Source organism: Lepidochelys kempii, chromosome 3 (genome assembly GCF_965140265.1).
Source record: "Lepidochelys kempii isolate rLepKem1 chromosome 3, rLepKem1.hap2, whole genome shotgun sequence".
Taxonomy (NCBI): domain Eukaryota; kingdom Metazoa; phylum Chordata; order Testudines; family Cheloniidae; genus Lepidochelys; species Lepidochelys kempii.
The window spans coordinates 170,894,508-170,910,760 of NC_133258.1; the positions used below are offsets into that span (position 1 = coordinate 170,894,508).

The following is a 16,253-nucleotide window of genomic DNA, read 5'->3' on the forward strand; positions in this document are numbered from 1 at the left end:
ATTAAGCATCACTAAAACCTAATGTTCACATTTTGTAGGCTGAGATTATGTAGCAACACAGCCTATGAAGTTGTGTACTACCATAAGCAATCTGCAAAATAGATAGGGCCAGATCCTCAGCTGGTGTAACTAGACATAGCTTCATTGACTTCAGTTGTGCTATGCCAATTTCACCAGTAGAGGATTTGGCCCTAAGGCACTTTCCAACCCAAAGTCATTCACACAATAGTCACTAAACATTTTGCTGACTTCATGTTCTGCGGCTCTGGGAGACTGCCTTGCCATCCTGTAATACAAAGCTTGCTCTGCTAGTTGCTCATCCTTTATGAACCATTTGGAGAAAACAGGTTTCAGAGTAGCAGCTGTGTTAGTCTGTATCCGCAAAAAGAAAAGGAGTACTTGTGGCACCTTAGAGACTAACAAATGTATTTGAGCATAAGCTTTCGTGAGCTACAGCTCACTTTATCGGATTTTGTTTTGTTTTGTTTTTCCACTGCATGCATCCGATGAAGTGAGCTGTAGGTCACGAAAACTTATGCTCAAATACATTTGTTAGTCTCTAAGGTGCCACAAATACTCCTTTTCTTTTTTTGGAGAAGACAGCAACTCACTTACATCAATGGACAAGTTTACATGTTGCCTGGAGACATTTGCTTTTCACACGCTCAGGCAAGTTTAGCAAAACACTGATTACCCATTAATAATATCTCAGTGGAACTGAGCAGGCCTTCTTAGTCTTACCTGCAATTCCAAAGAATTAATTTCAGGAAGGAACTGTGGTGGGTTTTTTTGTTTTTTGTATTTTTAAGGTTTTGCTATATATTTTAAAAGTCCAAGCAAACAGAAACAGTCAAACAAGCAGAGCTAGAAAACCTAACCTATTTTTTACAGTTAATTTTACAGTTAATTTTTTTTACAGTTAACATTTTTACAGTTAACATTGTTCAAAATGCAGCATAAACAGAAAAGTAAATAGATACTTACTCTTGGATTATCGGTATAAGTTGTGTGCCAAGATCCTCACAATAAAACCATCTTTCAAACAGGACATTAGTTGATTCTCCAACATAATATCTGACAAAGTAACAACATTAGTAAATCATTCCTTTGCATAATGGTTATTTTTTTAAAAAAATAGCATCTTTAGAGTTAATGCAATGAGCTACATTTTATTAATAAGGATAGTGCATTAGAGGGCCAGTGTTCTCTAGTGGCTAGCATGGAGAGTCAGGACTCTTCGGTTCTATTTTCAGCTCTAACACAGTCTTGCGGAGCAACCTTGGATAAGTCACCGAGAGTGTGCTCCACAAAGGGACTTAGGTGTTGCAGCACTGAGTGTCATGGTGGCTAACTTCTAAGCACCTAAAAAAAAACAAAACAAAAACAAAAACCAACCACAAGAACAACACTGGGATCCACAAAGCAGTTACGTGTCTGGCTTCCCTATACAGTGAACGGTGAGAGATAGGCACCTGAGCAAGCAATCCACAAAAAGCCAACATGCTAGATGGGAAGCTGTCTAAGCTAGCCACTGGGAGATGCTGAGGAGATGGGTGTGTGTTAAGCCCTGCCCCTCTCACAGAGATAGGCACCTCCTGGTAGCCTGGATTTAAGTGTCTATCTGTGCCTAGTGATCCATGAATGGGAAACTGTCCTGGAGTCAGGCTGCTTAGGTTCTTTGGGTGTTTCTTGTGGAAATGAGTGAGGCTGCCATATTGAAGGCCCCTGTTTGAAGAGAATTAAGTTAACGCAAACTAGGAACCTTTCAGTTCACACCCACAGCAGCCACATGGGGGAGTTACAGAGCACCACTTTGGTGTACGCTGCTGTTCACACCCCTGTAGTCCGAGCTGTGAGGCAGGGTAGACAAACCCTTTATTGATAGTGCTGTGCCTAATAATCTTAACAGGGATTTAGAAATAGCCTGGGGGGTTGGCCACTTTGAATTTCTAGCTTTGCTTGAATGTTTTTCTTTGCCTGGACACTTTTAATTTATATAAAAATAATATATAATATGTGAAAAATTCACATATATGTGTTACGATTAAACTTAATTCCAGTGCAGCCTCAAAAGTGGGATATGGTGCCTGGGAATATCAGAATAGTGAAAGTGAGATCCATGTTAGATGCATCAAATACTGGACTGTAAGTTCCTACTCTTGATTTCTGTCATTGGTTGGCAGCGATAATGACCACTTTCTTATCATTAAGGTTTTGCTGATTACCCATACAGGCATTAAACATGCAATCTGCATTATTTGTTAGAGTAGCTATTTACTTAAAAGTGTACTTGAATACAATTTAGTTTGCCAATTGCAAACAAGATGTTGTTTTTTAATTCCTTTAATTTCTCCACAGGTTATGAAAGCAAGAATATATCGGTCCATGAATCAACAACTCTACATGAGCTTCTTAGAAACCATATGCCCCCTCTGGCCCAACTTGATTATCATACACATTGTAAGGAGAGTGATCACTTTAGATAAGCTATTACCAGCAGGAGAGCGGGGTGGGGGGAGGTATTTTTTCATGCTTTGTGTGTATAAAAAGATCTTCTACACTTTCCACAGTATGCATCCGATGAAGTGAGCTGTAGCTCACGAAAGCTTATGCTCAAATAAATTGGTTAGTCTCTAAGGTTCCATAAGTACTCCTTTTCTTTTTGCGAATACAGACTAACACGGCTGCGACTCTGAAACCTCTCTAACATTTACAGACTACATCTGGGAAGCAGCCGTTTTAACCAGGAAAGGTGATTCTATTTAATGTTGGTGAACAACTTCAGTTTTAAACTACAAATATACAAGGTTTCCTCAAGTATTAGTCTATTGTGTTTCCAGTTCAATGTATCTTTGGTTTCTGGAAATAAACCAAGTGACATTTTTTATAAATGCAGATGACTCTGAGCTGTTTTGAAAGGAACATACAGTGCTGTAGCTGAACAGTGTTTCAAGTATATTGGGTGTGCCTGGAACTCAGAATCCATTCAGGTGACTTTCTGAAAGGTGCTATTCTCAGTTCTTTTTTCATTCTCTAGACTTCCCAGTTGAACAAATTTATTCCTCTGGCTCAGCATATCTACTATAGGGAGTTCTTTTGGCTACTGTGACATGCCCCAATAGAAAGATCACAGCTGTTCAATGTCATGTTTTCCTGAATGTAGCTAATGAAAAAACTGGTAACTCTGTTACTGCTATTGTTTAAGCCTTCTGTAAATCACATGAATAGCCAAAAACTCAGCTTGGTCAGTCTTCAGGGGCGGCAGGTTTGTGTAATTTTTGGTGGTGCCCAAGTCGTAATGTCCCACCCCCCCCTCAAACACACACCCGCCTAAGGCTCTGGGAGGGAGTTTGGGTGCAGGCTCTGGGCTGGGGCAGGAGGTTGGGGTGTGTGGGGGGTGAGGGGTACAGTGCTTACCACGGGCAGCTCTTGTAAGTGACCCGCACCCCCCTCTGGCAGCGGCTCCTAGGTTGGGGGCCTGGGGGGCTCCCTGCGCCGCTGTCCGCAGGCACCGCCCCCGCAGCTCCCATTGGCCACAGTTCCAATGGCAGAATCTGTGCTGGGGCAGGGGCAGCACGCGGAGACACCCCCCCACAGGGGCTGCAGGGACATGCTGGCCGCTTCCTAGAGTGGCGCGCCGTGCGGAGTGAGGGCGGGCAGGAAGCTGCTTTAGCACCGCTGCGCTGCCGGTGGGGGCGGTGCAGGCCCCCGAGCCCTTGTAAATCACCCCGGGGGCCAGAAAATGCTCCGGGGGAGGCACACAGGGGCAGCAGGCGGGGCCAGGGAAGAGACCCAGCCCCGAACATTGGTGGAGCCGGGCCCCATGCTCTGAATATTCTTGGAGCACAGCACCATGGGCCCATACAACTCGCCGCCCGTCAGTCTTATACAGACAGTAACAGCAATCCCCTCCTAAATTGGCCCAAGTCACTGCTGTGACTTGCATTGTTAAACACTTAACAAATTCAGCAGAGCTAAAGACCAAAGCTTGATCCTGTTCCCAGTGAAGTCAACGGTAAAATTCCTATTGATTTCAATGGGAGCGTGAGCAACACTGAAAAACACAGAGCCATTCTGAGCCACCGTTGATTTAGAGATTTTTGTCTAGTAGTTAGAGGTGTAGACATACGTTCTGTTCCTGACTCTGCCGCTCAGAAATTGTGTAAATTTGGCCAAGTCTCCGCTATCTCTCTATCTTTTGGTTTTTAAATGAAATTAACGATACAGTGTGCCAATAATCTTGTAAACCTTGCTTGTTTCATGGTTTTAAAGTATTCTGAGATCCTTAGACGAAAGTTAATATGTAAGTGCAAACATATGACAGATTTGTATAAAACATTTCAATGAGGAACACATTAGCTAACCCATTTTCTAAATTGTGTGTGTAATAAATACATGAAATTTCCATTTATAATTTACCAGGAAAGAAATAGAATACAATATTGTAGTGAAACAATAACTGATTCTCATATTTGAAGTTTAACAGATTAGCTCTATGTCCAAAGTAGAAAACTACATTTCACCTGAGTCCATCTGTTTCTGTGTTTAGCCTTTTCCTCTCGATCACGAGTCCCACAGTATTTGCATACCTCTGAGGAGAATGTGGTATCCTGGCAGGTAGGAGAAACATCTGCCCAGACAAAGATATTGGAAACAATAAATATAACAGTGTCATGTAGGTTTCTTTTCTTTTTTGCAGGCCTTTGTTCACCCTCCCACTTTTCCTCTATTCCTGTTGATATGATGTTTCTTGGCAACTGAGCGCACGTTTATACCAGCAGCAAAACAGATGCTGTTGCTAGCTTTCTCAGGCTGGTGTCTTGTTAATGACAAGCTTTCATTCAGCAGCGGGCACTGCCTTCTCAGATATTGAGCTGCTCTCTTGCCAGCTGTATCATTCATGGCTGTTAGACAATCAAAATGAAGAACCTACCTGAGATTTAGAAAGTTACTATATTTTCTGAGCAGTGGTAAGTAAAATTAAAGGAAAGCTTGTTGTTAGCACAACAGGATTCCTAAATTAGTCCTCCATGACTATTTCTCCAACATGACAAGTGCTTGTCATTGACTGACAGGGCATGTGGTTCTCTCCAGACCCAACTGACTAATAGGACGTACTTGATCTGAGAGAAAGAAGACAAACTGTGTGTGGGTCTGTGACTGCAGTTTGGAAATAAACTTGTTTTCCAGCAGCTACCTGCCTAAGTAGGCTAGTACTATGGTTAAACCCGGAGACTTTGTAAATAAATGAACAAGGATTTGCCCCAATGTCCTTGGACAAAATGTTCCCTCCTCCACACTATTTGCAGTGTTGTGTCTGGCTGCCATTTTATATCCCAGTTGTTGCTGCTTTTCACTGAAATTTTATGTGCAATGTATAGTTTGTGTAGTGGTTTGGTACCTTTTAGAATGGAATTTATTATATTGAATTCAAAATATTATTAATCATGACCTGATCATTATTTTATGGAATGCAGTGGAAGGATGATTTGAAATAATTGTTATGAGAGTCATTTAACACATGCAATAATGACAAGAACAAACCCCAGTTTACCTCCCCTTCTCTGATGTGGATATCTCTGTGGTTTCCATTTTCAATTATCTTCAAGCACATGTCTCCTTCCACTTGGTAAAATAACTGATATGTAGAAAAAAAGACATTAAGGCATGTGAGTTTACTAACAAGGCTCTCTCCTGCAATCCTTTGATCCCTAAGTCCTTAAGGATGTCTTGACAAGGGGGCGGGGCTTGAGAACAGAGGTTTAAAAAGTCAGGGAGAACAGAGGTTTAAAAAGCCAGCTCCTAAGCAACCAGAGGAGGTAGCAATCAGGGGAATTTTGTGAGAGAGTGTAGATAGGGAGCATGAGAGCCAGAAACACCTAACAAATATACTCCAAACTTAGACCAAAAGCTCACCCCCCTGCCCCCAAACAACGAACAAACAAATAATCCCCACCTTCAAAGAGTACCAATATTGCAGGCAGAATTCCATCAGCAGGGTGGGGGGGCTACCCGCTTTATTGCACTGAATGCAGCATGTATGAGTACCTGCTTTGTGGAGGGGAGGGATATGTGTGCATTTGATGCAAGCAACTCATGCCCCTCAGGGTCTCAGTACAGTCTCCGGAGGACGGAGTGGCTGAACTAGAAGAGCTAAGGGAGGCACAGAGATATATAGCTGAGACACAGTAGAGCGGTCCCATTCTGAGTCTTGACCAGCTGTGTGCTGTGGAGGAGGATGAAAGTCTTGGGGAAGGAGACATCAAGCTGGAGAGGAAGGAAACGATCCCATAGTTGGGACCCTCCTCCCAGATGATGTCATGGTATCCTCTTGCACAGACCCCAGTTATTAGGAAGAGACAGGTAATAGTAATGAGGGATTGGATTATTAGAAATATAGATAGTTGGGTTTGTGATGAGTAGGAGAACCACATGGTGAACTGCCTGCCAGGTGCGTAGGTTATGCATCTAGATAGACCAGTGGTCACCAACCTGTCGATCCTGGAGACTCTCCCCGCTGATTGCAATCTCCAGCCACAGCAGCGCAGCAGGGGCCTGACTCTAAGGCAGGCTCCCTGCCTGCCGCGGCCCCATGCCACTCCCAGAAGCAGCCAGCATGCCCGCAGCGGACCCGCCGGGGAGGAGGGGCAAGAGTCTCCACACCCTGCTCCTGCCTGCAAGCACCACCCCCACAGCTCCCAGGAACAGGAGCAGTACCTGCAGAGAGGGGCAGCATGCGGAGCCACGTGCCTCCCCCAGGGGCCACAGAGACATGTTGGCCCCTTCTGGGAGCAGCATGGCCACATGGTGCACTACTGGCTGGCAGGGTGAGGGGGTGGCCTGGCTCGTGATGGGGAGGAGGTGCCGATGTGCCTGAGTGGGGCCAAGCCCCACTGCACTGCTGACTGGGAGCCGACCGAGTTAAGTGCCCCCCTCCTGGAGCCAGCACCCCAAATTTCCTCCTGCCCCAGCCCTGCCCCCCCTCCCGGAGCCAGCACCCCATATCCCCTCCTGCACCCCAACCCCCTGCCCCAGCCCTGCCCCCCCAGAGCCAGCACCCCATGCCCCTTCCTGCACCCCAACCCCCTGCCCCAGTCCTGACCCCCCTCCCAGAGCTTGCACCCCCTCACTCCTTCCTGCACCTCAACCCCCTGTCCCAGGTTCAGCCCAGTGCCTCCTCCCACATTCCAACCCCCTGCCCCAGCCCAGTGAAAGTAAGTGATGGGGGGCGAGAGCGAGCGACGGGTGGGGGGGATGGAGTGAGTGAGGCGGGGCCTCAGGGAAGGGGTGGGGTAGATCCTGGGTTGCCCTTAAATTCAAAAAGTGATCTTGGGCATAAAAAAAGGTTGGAGACCACTGAGATAGACTTACATGTAGTGCTGGGGAGGAGCCGGTGGTTGTGGTACATGTAGGTACCAGTGGCATAGAGAAAGGTAGGAGAGAAATCCTGGAGGCCAAATTTAGGCTGCTAGGCAAGAGATTAAAGTTCAGGACCTCCATGGTAGCATTCTCTGAAATGCTTCCAGTTCCAAGTAAAAGGCCAGTTAGACAGGACAGGCAGAACTGCAGGATCTCAATGCATGGATGAGATAATGGTGTTTGGAGGAGGAATTTTGATTACTAGGAATTGGGAAAGTTTTGGGAAAGGAGGAGCCTATATAGAAAGGATGGGCTCCACCTAAATCAAAATGGAACCAGGTTGCTGGCATGTCAAATTAAAATAGTTGTAGGGGGATTTTTAAACTAAGGGTTGTGGGAAAGCTGACAGGTGCAGAGGAGCACGTGGTTTGGACAGAGACATCCTTTGGGGGAAAATTTATTAATGGGGATACTCTATATCCCAGGGAAGGGGAAAGGACAGAATTTGATAAAAGACAGGTAGGTACTGAAAGGAAACAGTCAGACAAAAAAGAGTCCCATTCAATTACACCACGTGAAGGCAGATAACCCAATTTTGACAAATTTTATAAGTGCTAAAACGGGTGAACTTGAGTGCCTTGTATTAGATGAGGATATTGATATAATAGGCATTACAGAAATGTGGTGAAACCGTGACAGTGAAAGGGACATGGTTATACCAGGGTACAAAATATACAGCAATGACAGAGTAGGTTGTGCTGGTGGGAGGAGTGGCACTATATGTGAAAGAAAGGGCACAGAGTCAAATATAGTAAACATTTTAAATGAATCAAACTATACCATAGAATCTGCATGGCTAGAAATTCCATGTATAGCAGTATGAATGTACTACCGACCACCTAACCACAATGGTGATGGTGATTGTGAAATGTTCAGAGAGCTTAGAGAGGCTACAAAAACAGAAAACCCAATAATAAAGGGGGATTTCAACTATCCCCATATTGACTGGGGAGATGTCATCTCAGAGATTAAATTTCTAGACACTTTTAATGACTGCTTCTTGGAGCAGCTATTCAGGGAACCCACTACGGGAGAGGCAGTTCTTGATTTAGTTTTAGGTGGAGCACAGAATCTGGTCTAAGAGGTGAGTATAGCTGAACTGCTCAGTAATAGTGACTATAATGTAATTAAATTGAACATCCTTGTAAGAGAAAAAATGCCAAAGAAACCCACCACAGTAGCATTTAACTTCAAAAAGGGCAACTACACAAAAATTAGGATGATAGTTAAATGGAAATTAAAAGAAAGAGTCACAAGAGTGAAATGCCTGCAAGCTGCATGGAAAGTATTTTAAAACACCATAATAGAGGCTCAAACTAACCATAACCCAAATAAATAAAAAAAAACAGTAAGAGGATCAAAAAAAAAAATGCCACCGTGGCTAAACAACAGAGTAAAAGAGGTGGTTAAAGGCAAAAGGACATTCTTTAAAAATTGGAAATCAAATCCTACTGAGGAAAATAGAAAAGAGCATAAACTCTGGCAAGAAAATTGAAAAGTATAATGAGGTGGGCCAAAAAAAGAATTGAAGAGCAACTAGCAAAATACACAATAACAAACAGCAATTTTTTAATTACATCAGAAGTACGAAGCCTGCCAAACAATCAGTGGGGCCACTGGATAATCAAGGTTCCAAAGGAGCACTCAAGGAATACAAGGCCATTGCGGAAAAGCTAAATGAATTCTTTGCATCGGTCTTCACTGCAGAGGATGTGAGGGAAATTCCCACACCTGAGCCATTCTTTTTAGGTGACAAATCTGGGGAACTGTCCCAGACTGAGGTGTCACTAGAGGAGGTTTTGGAACAAACTGATAAAATTAAACAGTAACTTTACTTCTCTCACTGAGCCCACCCTCTGACTTAACCAACAGTCCCTCCCCGCCACTGTAACTGCTTTCATATGGCTTACCTTTGCCCTCAGACTCACAAACCAGATAGGTATCTAAATGGATACAATTGTTGGTGCTGTTAATTTGACTGATAATATCTGCCCTGCCCTGGCCAGAGCCATGGGGAGGAAGGGCCAAGCTCTTAGCCCCCCCACCCCACCCCAGCTGAGGCCACAGAGGGGCTGAGAGCAGTGAGCGGGGGCATGGCCTTGACCAGAAGAGGCAGGGCAGGGGGCTAGCCTCCCCAGGGGGAAGCTTCTGAAATGTTCACCTAGCCATGGTCTGAATCCCTTTATTGTCCTTGTATTCCATTTAACCTTCCCCCCGTCATTTTTCTTTGGTCTGGTGTCAGTGAGTGATTGTCTAAAATGCCACAATTGCCTTCACTCACAAGGCCGATGGCTCATTCTACAGCATAAAGTGACTCGAGGGGAAGATTGCTCTATAACACATCCCTTCAAAGAGAGAGATCTTTTGGGGGGGTTTTAAGACTGATCATGACTATCACAAAGGCCTGTTCATTGGCCATGCTGGTAATTGAATAGTAATTTCCGAAGTGCTCTCTTTGGTAGCCATATTTTGCTGATAGCTGCTGCTCAGAGTGCTGCTGCAGAACATTACCATGGAAACATAGACTAGGAAGACGGAAAGGGCTACGGTCCGCTAATGTCCAGCGCCAGGAAATCACTCAGCCATTAGGAACAGAGGATGTAACTGTGCCTAACTCCCAACTTTAATGCTGCGACTAAAAATAAAAAACTCAAAGTGTCCTGATTGTAAAATTCCTCCCTGATCGCAAAGTTGTTCTGTTTATATCTCTATGTGTGAATTTCACCCTTGTGCAGAGGTTGGGTTGCCAACTTTCCAATTGCACAAAACCAAACATCCTTGCCATGCCCCTGCCATGCCCCTTTCCCGAGGTCCCACCCCTCCTCTGAAGCCCCATCCCCCACTCATCCAGCCCCCGCCCTCTGTCGCTCACTCTCCCCCACACTCACTCACTTTAAATGGGCTGGGTTAGGGGGTTGGAGTGTGGGAGGGGGTGAGGGCTCCAGCTGGGGGTGCTGGCTCTGGGATGGGGCCAGAAATTAGGGATTTAGGGTGCGGGAGGGGGCTCTGGGCTGGGGCAGGGAGTTGGGGAGTGCAAGGGGGTGGGGCTCCAGCTGGAGGTGCAGGCTCTGGAGTAGGACTGGGAATGAGGGTTGTGGGGTGGAGGATGGGGCTGGGGCCAAGGGGTTGGGAGTGTGGGAGTGGGCTCAGGGCTGGGCGTTGAGGTGCGGGAGGGGGTGGGGGCTCCAGAAGGGAGTTAGGATGTGGGAGGGGGCTCAGGGCCGGGGTTGGGGTGTGGGAGGGGGTGCGGGGTGTGGGCTCTGGGAGGGAGTTTGGGTGTGGGAGGGGGCTCCGGGCTGGGGTAGGGGGTTCAGGTGTGGGAGGGGGTGTGGGGTATGAGCTCTGGGAGGGAGTTAGGGTGCTGGAGGGTGTTCCAACCTGGGGCAGGGAGTTTGGGTAGTGGGTTACAGCCAGGCAGTGCTTAATTCAGGCGGCTCCCGGTTGGTGGCGCAGCGGGGCTAAGTGGCTCTGCGCTGCTCCCAGAAGCAGCCAGCATATCCAGCTCCTAGGCGGAGGCGCAGATAGGTGGCTCTGCACAGTGCGTGCTGCCTGAGCCTGCAGGCACCACCCCCACAGCTTCCATTGACAGTGGTTCCCAGCCAATGGGAGCTGCAGAGTTGGCGCTGGGGGCGGGGGCAGCACCTGGAGCTTCCCTGATTGCCCCTGCACCTTGGGGCCGGACATACCGGCCGCTTCTGGGGAGCTACACAGAGCCAGGGCAGGCAGAGAGTTTGCCTTAGTCCTGCTGTGCAGCCAACTGGTCTTTTAGTGTCCCAGTCAACAGTCCTGACCAGAGCCGCCAGGGTCCCTTTTCGACTGGGCGTTCCGGTCAAAAACCAGATGCCTGGCACCCTATGCAGAGGGTCAGCTCAAGGCCTATGCACCTCTTCAGCCCTATTCTGTGGGTGCATAGGGCTTGTGCTGGCCTTCTGCACAGGGCTGCATTTCAGCCTGTTGAGATTAGGAGTAATCATGGAATCTTTCCTGTATTGAATGTTTTTTGATTGCTTGTGATCCTGCCCCCATTCAAGTCAATGGAAAAAAAGCCCATTGAATTCTATGGTACGGGTCCCTAATAGAATACCTAGGAACCTTAACTCTGAATTTATTGCTGTGTTGTTAAGATTTGTTTTGCAAATAGTGGGGTGTGGTGGTGGTGTGGGTTTCTTTGTTTTTTTCATTATACTCAATTCAAGGATTTCTTGCGTCTCTATTATAACAACGCGTTTCACAGCAAGTTGGGGTTTATTCTTTGAAATGGTTTTGAGGAAAACGTCTTTTTAAAGAAAAAAAATGAACTTTTCATTCACCTAAAAATCATTTGATATTTTGACTGGTTTCAGAGTAGCAGCCGTGTTCGTCTGTATCCGCAAAAAGAAAAGGAGTATTTGTGGTACCTTAGAGAAATTTGTTAGTCTCTAAGGTGCCACAAGTACTCCTTTTCTTTTTTTGATATTTTGAGGAGCACGTGGCAGTAATTAGCCAGTTCATTACTGTGCTAATTATATCTTCTGAACTTTATCAAGATAACTGTCCTCTGTTTAATGGCTCATTGAGTTACAGCCCAGGACCCTTCCATTTCAAGAGCCATAGGAATAGCTAGTAATAAATATAGGACTACTGTCCTTTGCTGAAACACTGTCATCCATCTGCTGGTAGAACCTCTCCATACTTTGGGGCAAATCCAACCCTTCCTACACAGCCACAGAAAATCCTTTGGCCGTGGAAGCAGTCTGGTTCCAGCAGGTGGGCGTGGTTGCATTGAGCATGCGGATGCTTAGAGCATCTGTTCAGTGCCCAGCCTTGGAACATAGCATCTGCACCTTTGTCTGTTTTGAGAGAGACTCCGATGTCCAGTCTTAGGAACATGCGGGAGACAAAGGAAATCAGGCTATTGTGTTTAATGTGTAGGCTTTTCTTTTCATTTTTTATTAATTATATCGTGTCCCCCAAACTGCTATGAGCCCTAGACAGAGCCCTACTCCAAAGAGCCTATGGTCTAGAACGTACAGGCAAGAGAAGAGAAGGAAAACAAGGGTAGGCTTGGGTTGTTTAAAGTCTTCTAATTTTTGTACTCTTATTTAATTTGGTTTTTGATAGTCTCCCAAAGTTTACACATCTTCTTCCCCAACCCTTCTCCCTGTGTTTTTTATTTGAGCCCTTTCTTATTTACTATCTGACACTCTCCCGTTCCTGTTATTGTAAAACTTCCCTGCTTTCTTATTAATCCTTACCTATTACCTCCCCCCTCGCAGCCACCCTCCCAGAGTTATCATGAATTCAGAAGTGGCCCTTGACCTTAACCAGATGGCTTTATATTGCAGAAGTGTTGAATACCCAATGTCTCTGTTGAGAGCTGCAGGTGCAAGGCATTTCTGAAAATTAATCAATAACCCCTTGAGACTGGCAGTTTGGTTTTGACCTAGTTCCCTTGCGCTTTCTGGAGTATCCAAGACTCACCTCCTCTCCTTTACTCTGCTCCACCCTAATCCATTGCGGTCCAAAGGTAGGTGATATCACCAGTTACTAAAGTCACTAGAGTACAACGAAGAGCAGCACTGTTGATACTGAGCCATTGTTGAGGCTGTGACGGATGCCTGCTGCCACTGCAGTCCTGCCCAGCTGCACGATCTCTCACCTCATGGGTACAAGGGTTTGACTGGCTCTTCCAAAGGAAATAGGTGGCACTTCAGTTCCAAAAAGGAGGGGGGCTGAGGCTTTGCGGAGAGCCTACTGCTCTGTGCAGTGCTGCTGCTTTTTTTTTTGGCTGGGCCCCGTTTCACTGGGGAAGGCAAGTGAGAGAGTTTGTCATCCTCACTGTCACCTTGGGGCCCAGCCCCAGAAAGAGTGCACCCAAGTAGTGATATAGAACGAAGCAGGTAGCAGAGATTCAGAATTCCGCATCGCTGATTTGAGCGTGAAAATTAACTGAGTAGGGCCTGAGTGCCTTGGGTCCTGCCAGATTAGAAATTGGGGCTGCTCAGCACCGTGTAGGATTGGGCCCTGAACTGGCATGTACTATGTGTCAGATTATCAAGAACTAAATGAATTTGCAGAGCAAATCACATTCTGATGTGGGAGTAGAGTTTGGGTGCTGTCCAGGCTTCACAGGTGACTGATCAATATACATGAGCACAGAATAACATAATTTTCTCTCCCTTTCTCATCCCAAGGTTTTCAACCATCAGAAATCTGGAAAAGCAACTGGATGAGAAAGGGAGAGAAAATTATGTTTTTCTTTGCTCATGTGCATCAATCACCTGTGAAACCTGGACACTAGCCAAGCCTTATCCCACCAATCTTAGGCGGCGAAACTATTTCTGAAGATGAAGGCTGTTTCTGATGTGAATGGAACTTCTCTCCCACTGATTGCAAGAGGAGCTTTGTTTCCGCTCATTTAAAAACAAACAACCCATTATTTAAAGTATTTTCACAGCTAGATAGATCAGGTGTTAAAATATTACAAGTTACCAACAGGCCTTTTTCTACTTTGCTGACTAAACTGTCTGCATAACAAACAAAACACACACAATGTAGTAATAAAAATCTGAAGCCAGTGACAAACTATTTCTGATTATCATTAACTATCCATCCATCGTCAAGCTTCACAATGAGCATAGTCTTCATCTCCCACTGACTTCCCCTGAAACAAACCAGTCCCTTCACTTTTCACATGCCACATCTCATGCCAGAGTGAAATTTTCTTCTGGGAACTCTGGAAAATATCACAGGAGGAGGAATTTAAAAGATACAGTGCTACATCTTTGCTCCCATTCAGGCAGCACAAAGCAGCCAGGATGCCTGTAAATCCAGTCCCTGAAGATGCCCCACGAACAGGGAAGTCTGTGGGGTGTGTAGAGCTGTCTCAACTCCTATGCAACCCCTCACCCAACCTCACCTTCAGTGTAGGGGGAAATGTCCAGGAGAAAAGGATGTGGCCAGGGTGCCCCTGAAGCTGGCTGATCCCTAGCTCCATGTATGGCCCCTTGAAGCCATGGATAGCTGGGTATAAGGCCAGGTCTACATTAGAAGCTTTTGTAACTATAGCAATGTTAACTAAAAGTGGGATGGATTTATTTATTTTGGGTGACATTTCTGTGCAGGCAAAAGCCCTAGTGTAGATGCAGTTGTACTGGCACATAGGCCATGTCTAAATTAGAAGTCTAGTGTCCCCTCTCCACCCTGTTTCCTTCTTTAATGCCAATCTGCTTACAGGTTTTGATAGACAGGTCTGGGTTCTTCTGGATCCCACTACCCACTCAGCAAGGTGCATCTTTTTTATTTTACCTTATGAAATTTATTTGGCGGTGCCTCCACCCCACTCGCTCCTTCCTGGCAGGGTCACCAGGGCAGCTTGGGAGGAAAATTCTAACCATAGGTAACCCCCACTTCTTTGCCAGATAGTTGGAGGCTCCCAAGAAATAACACAAATACATACAATGTACTCAACCCAGTAATTATATTAAACAGGAGACAAATATAACATAGCAGGGTTAAACACTATTCTTAGGATCACCGGTGCCAAGGCAGATAATACCCGTGACTTTCCCCAGTCATGGGACCTGATGTAGCAAATGTAAGATTAGTGTCCTGTTGGTACATGTACTTTGCTGAGGCCCTTGATGACCTATGACCACAATATCTTCTCTGCAGTGGTTTAGCAGTCTGGCTGACTGGATTCAGTACAGCCCAAAGGACTCACAAGTGGGAGGAGGTGGTAAGTCCCTCCACTATGGACTAATATGCAGCAGGTTATAAAATCCCCAAACCCTTACACCCTGGCTTGAGGACAGAGTTCAGGAAGTAGGGAGTGCCCAAAACAATTTCCCTGACTGACTAACTAAAAGATGGTTCACTCACAAACTCCATGAATGATCCTCTGCTGGCAGGGATCCTCTTCAGGCAGGAGTCAGGCTGCTTTTGGTCCCAGATTTCCCCTCCCCACAAAGGGGTGCAGGCCTTAAGGTGCAGATTACACAACTATACTAAAATCCAAACTGTAATCTCCTAGCCCAGCATCCAGACACACTCACAGCAGGCAGCAGCCCTGAATTAGCAGACTGAGCAGAGCTGACCATGTGGTGACTGGTCTCACCTAGGGAGCTGGGGGCTAACTCAGCCTGGCTGGGGAAGTTTACCAGCAAAAAGACTCTACAAACTGGGAGTCATCAGTGGAGAAGAAAAAGCCCAGCTGAGGGATCTGCTGTCAGGTCCCTAGAGGCCAGTTCTCAGGGGGAACCCTGTATGCAGGCCTGGGACTCACCAGGTCCCCACACAACCAGTCCTGCCCTTGCCCTGGCTGGCTCCAGACTGTCTCAAAAAATGGCTTCTCCCCTTTTCTGAGCTCCCTGGGAAGGGCATCTCACTCCTATTAGTTGCTGGACAGACTCTGAGTCTGCCTTGGCTCCCCCTCCCTACCAGGGACAGCGTGCCTCTCCCTGAGCTGCCAGCAGACAGGGTCCCAGGAACCTGGGTAATCTCCTTGGGGGTTACAGAAGGTTATAGCTATATCAGCAAAACTTTTCAGTGTAGGTTAAGTCCAAGTTAGAGTAGCCCTAAGTCTACTCTAGTGCTAGCCCTGAACTTGCCCAGACTTGCGGATTGTGGTCATTCTGGTCCTGTGCCAAGTGCGGCTGGGTTTGATCAAAGTTATAAAGATTTCCAAAATTTCCTTGTCCTTCTCTTGGGAGCGAGTGTGGTTTTGAGGTCAATGGAACTGCATATGAGTAAGTGTTTGCAGGATGAAGCCCTGCTCTCTTTGCTTCTGCGGAGAGAGATCAAAGGGAACTTGATATTAGAGAAAATATGAGTATGCTGTCGTGGTGGGCTCAAGC

General features: G+C 46.2%; 1 protein-coding gene across 3 annotated transcripts in view; it reads right to left on the reverse strand.

Annotated features, from left to right (window-relative positions):
• HAAO (3-hydroxyanthranilate 3,4-dioxygenase) overlaps positions 1-16,253 on the reverse strand; it is a 68,434-nt gene that overhangs the window by 27,281 nt on the left and 24,900 nt on the right. For 2 of the 3 annotated variants that reach the window (XM_073335297.1, XM_073335295.1), the window contains exons 3-5: positions 5,555-5,638; positions 4,524-4,630; positions 985-1,074 (exon numbers count right to left, since the gene is read on the reverse strand). In XM_073335297.1, the coding sequence (XP_073191398.1) occupies positions 985-1,074; positions 4,524-4,630; positions 5,555-5,638 (281 nt within the window). The remainder of the gene's footprint in view (positions 1-984; positions 1,075-4,523; positions 4,631-5,554; positions 5,639-16,253) is intronic. The other variant, XM_073335296.1, reaches the window with a different exon arrangement.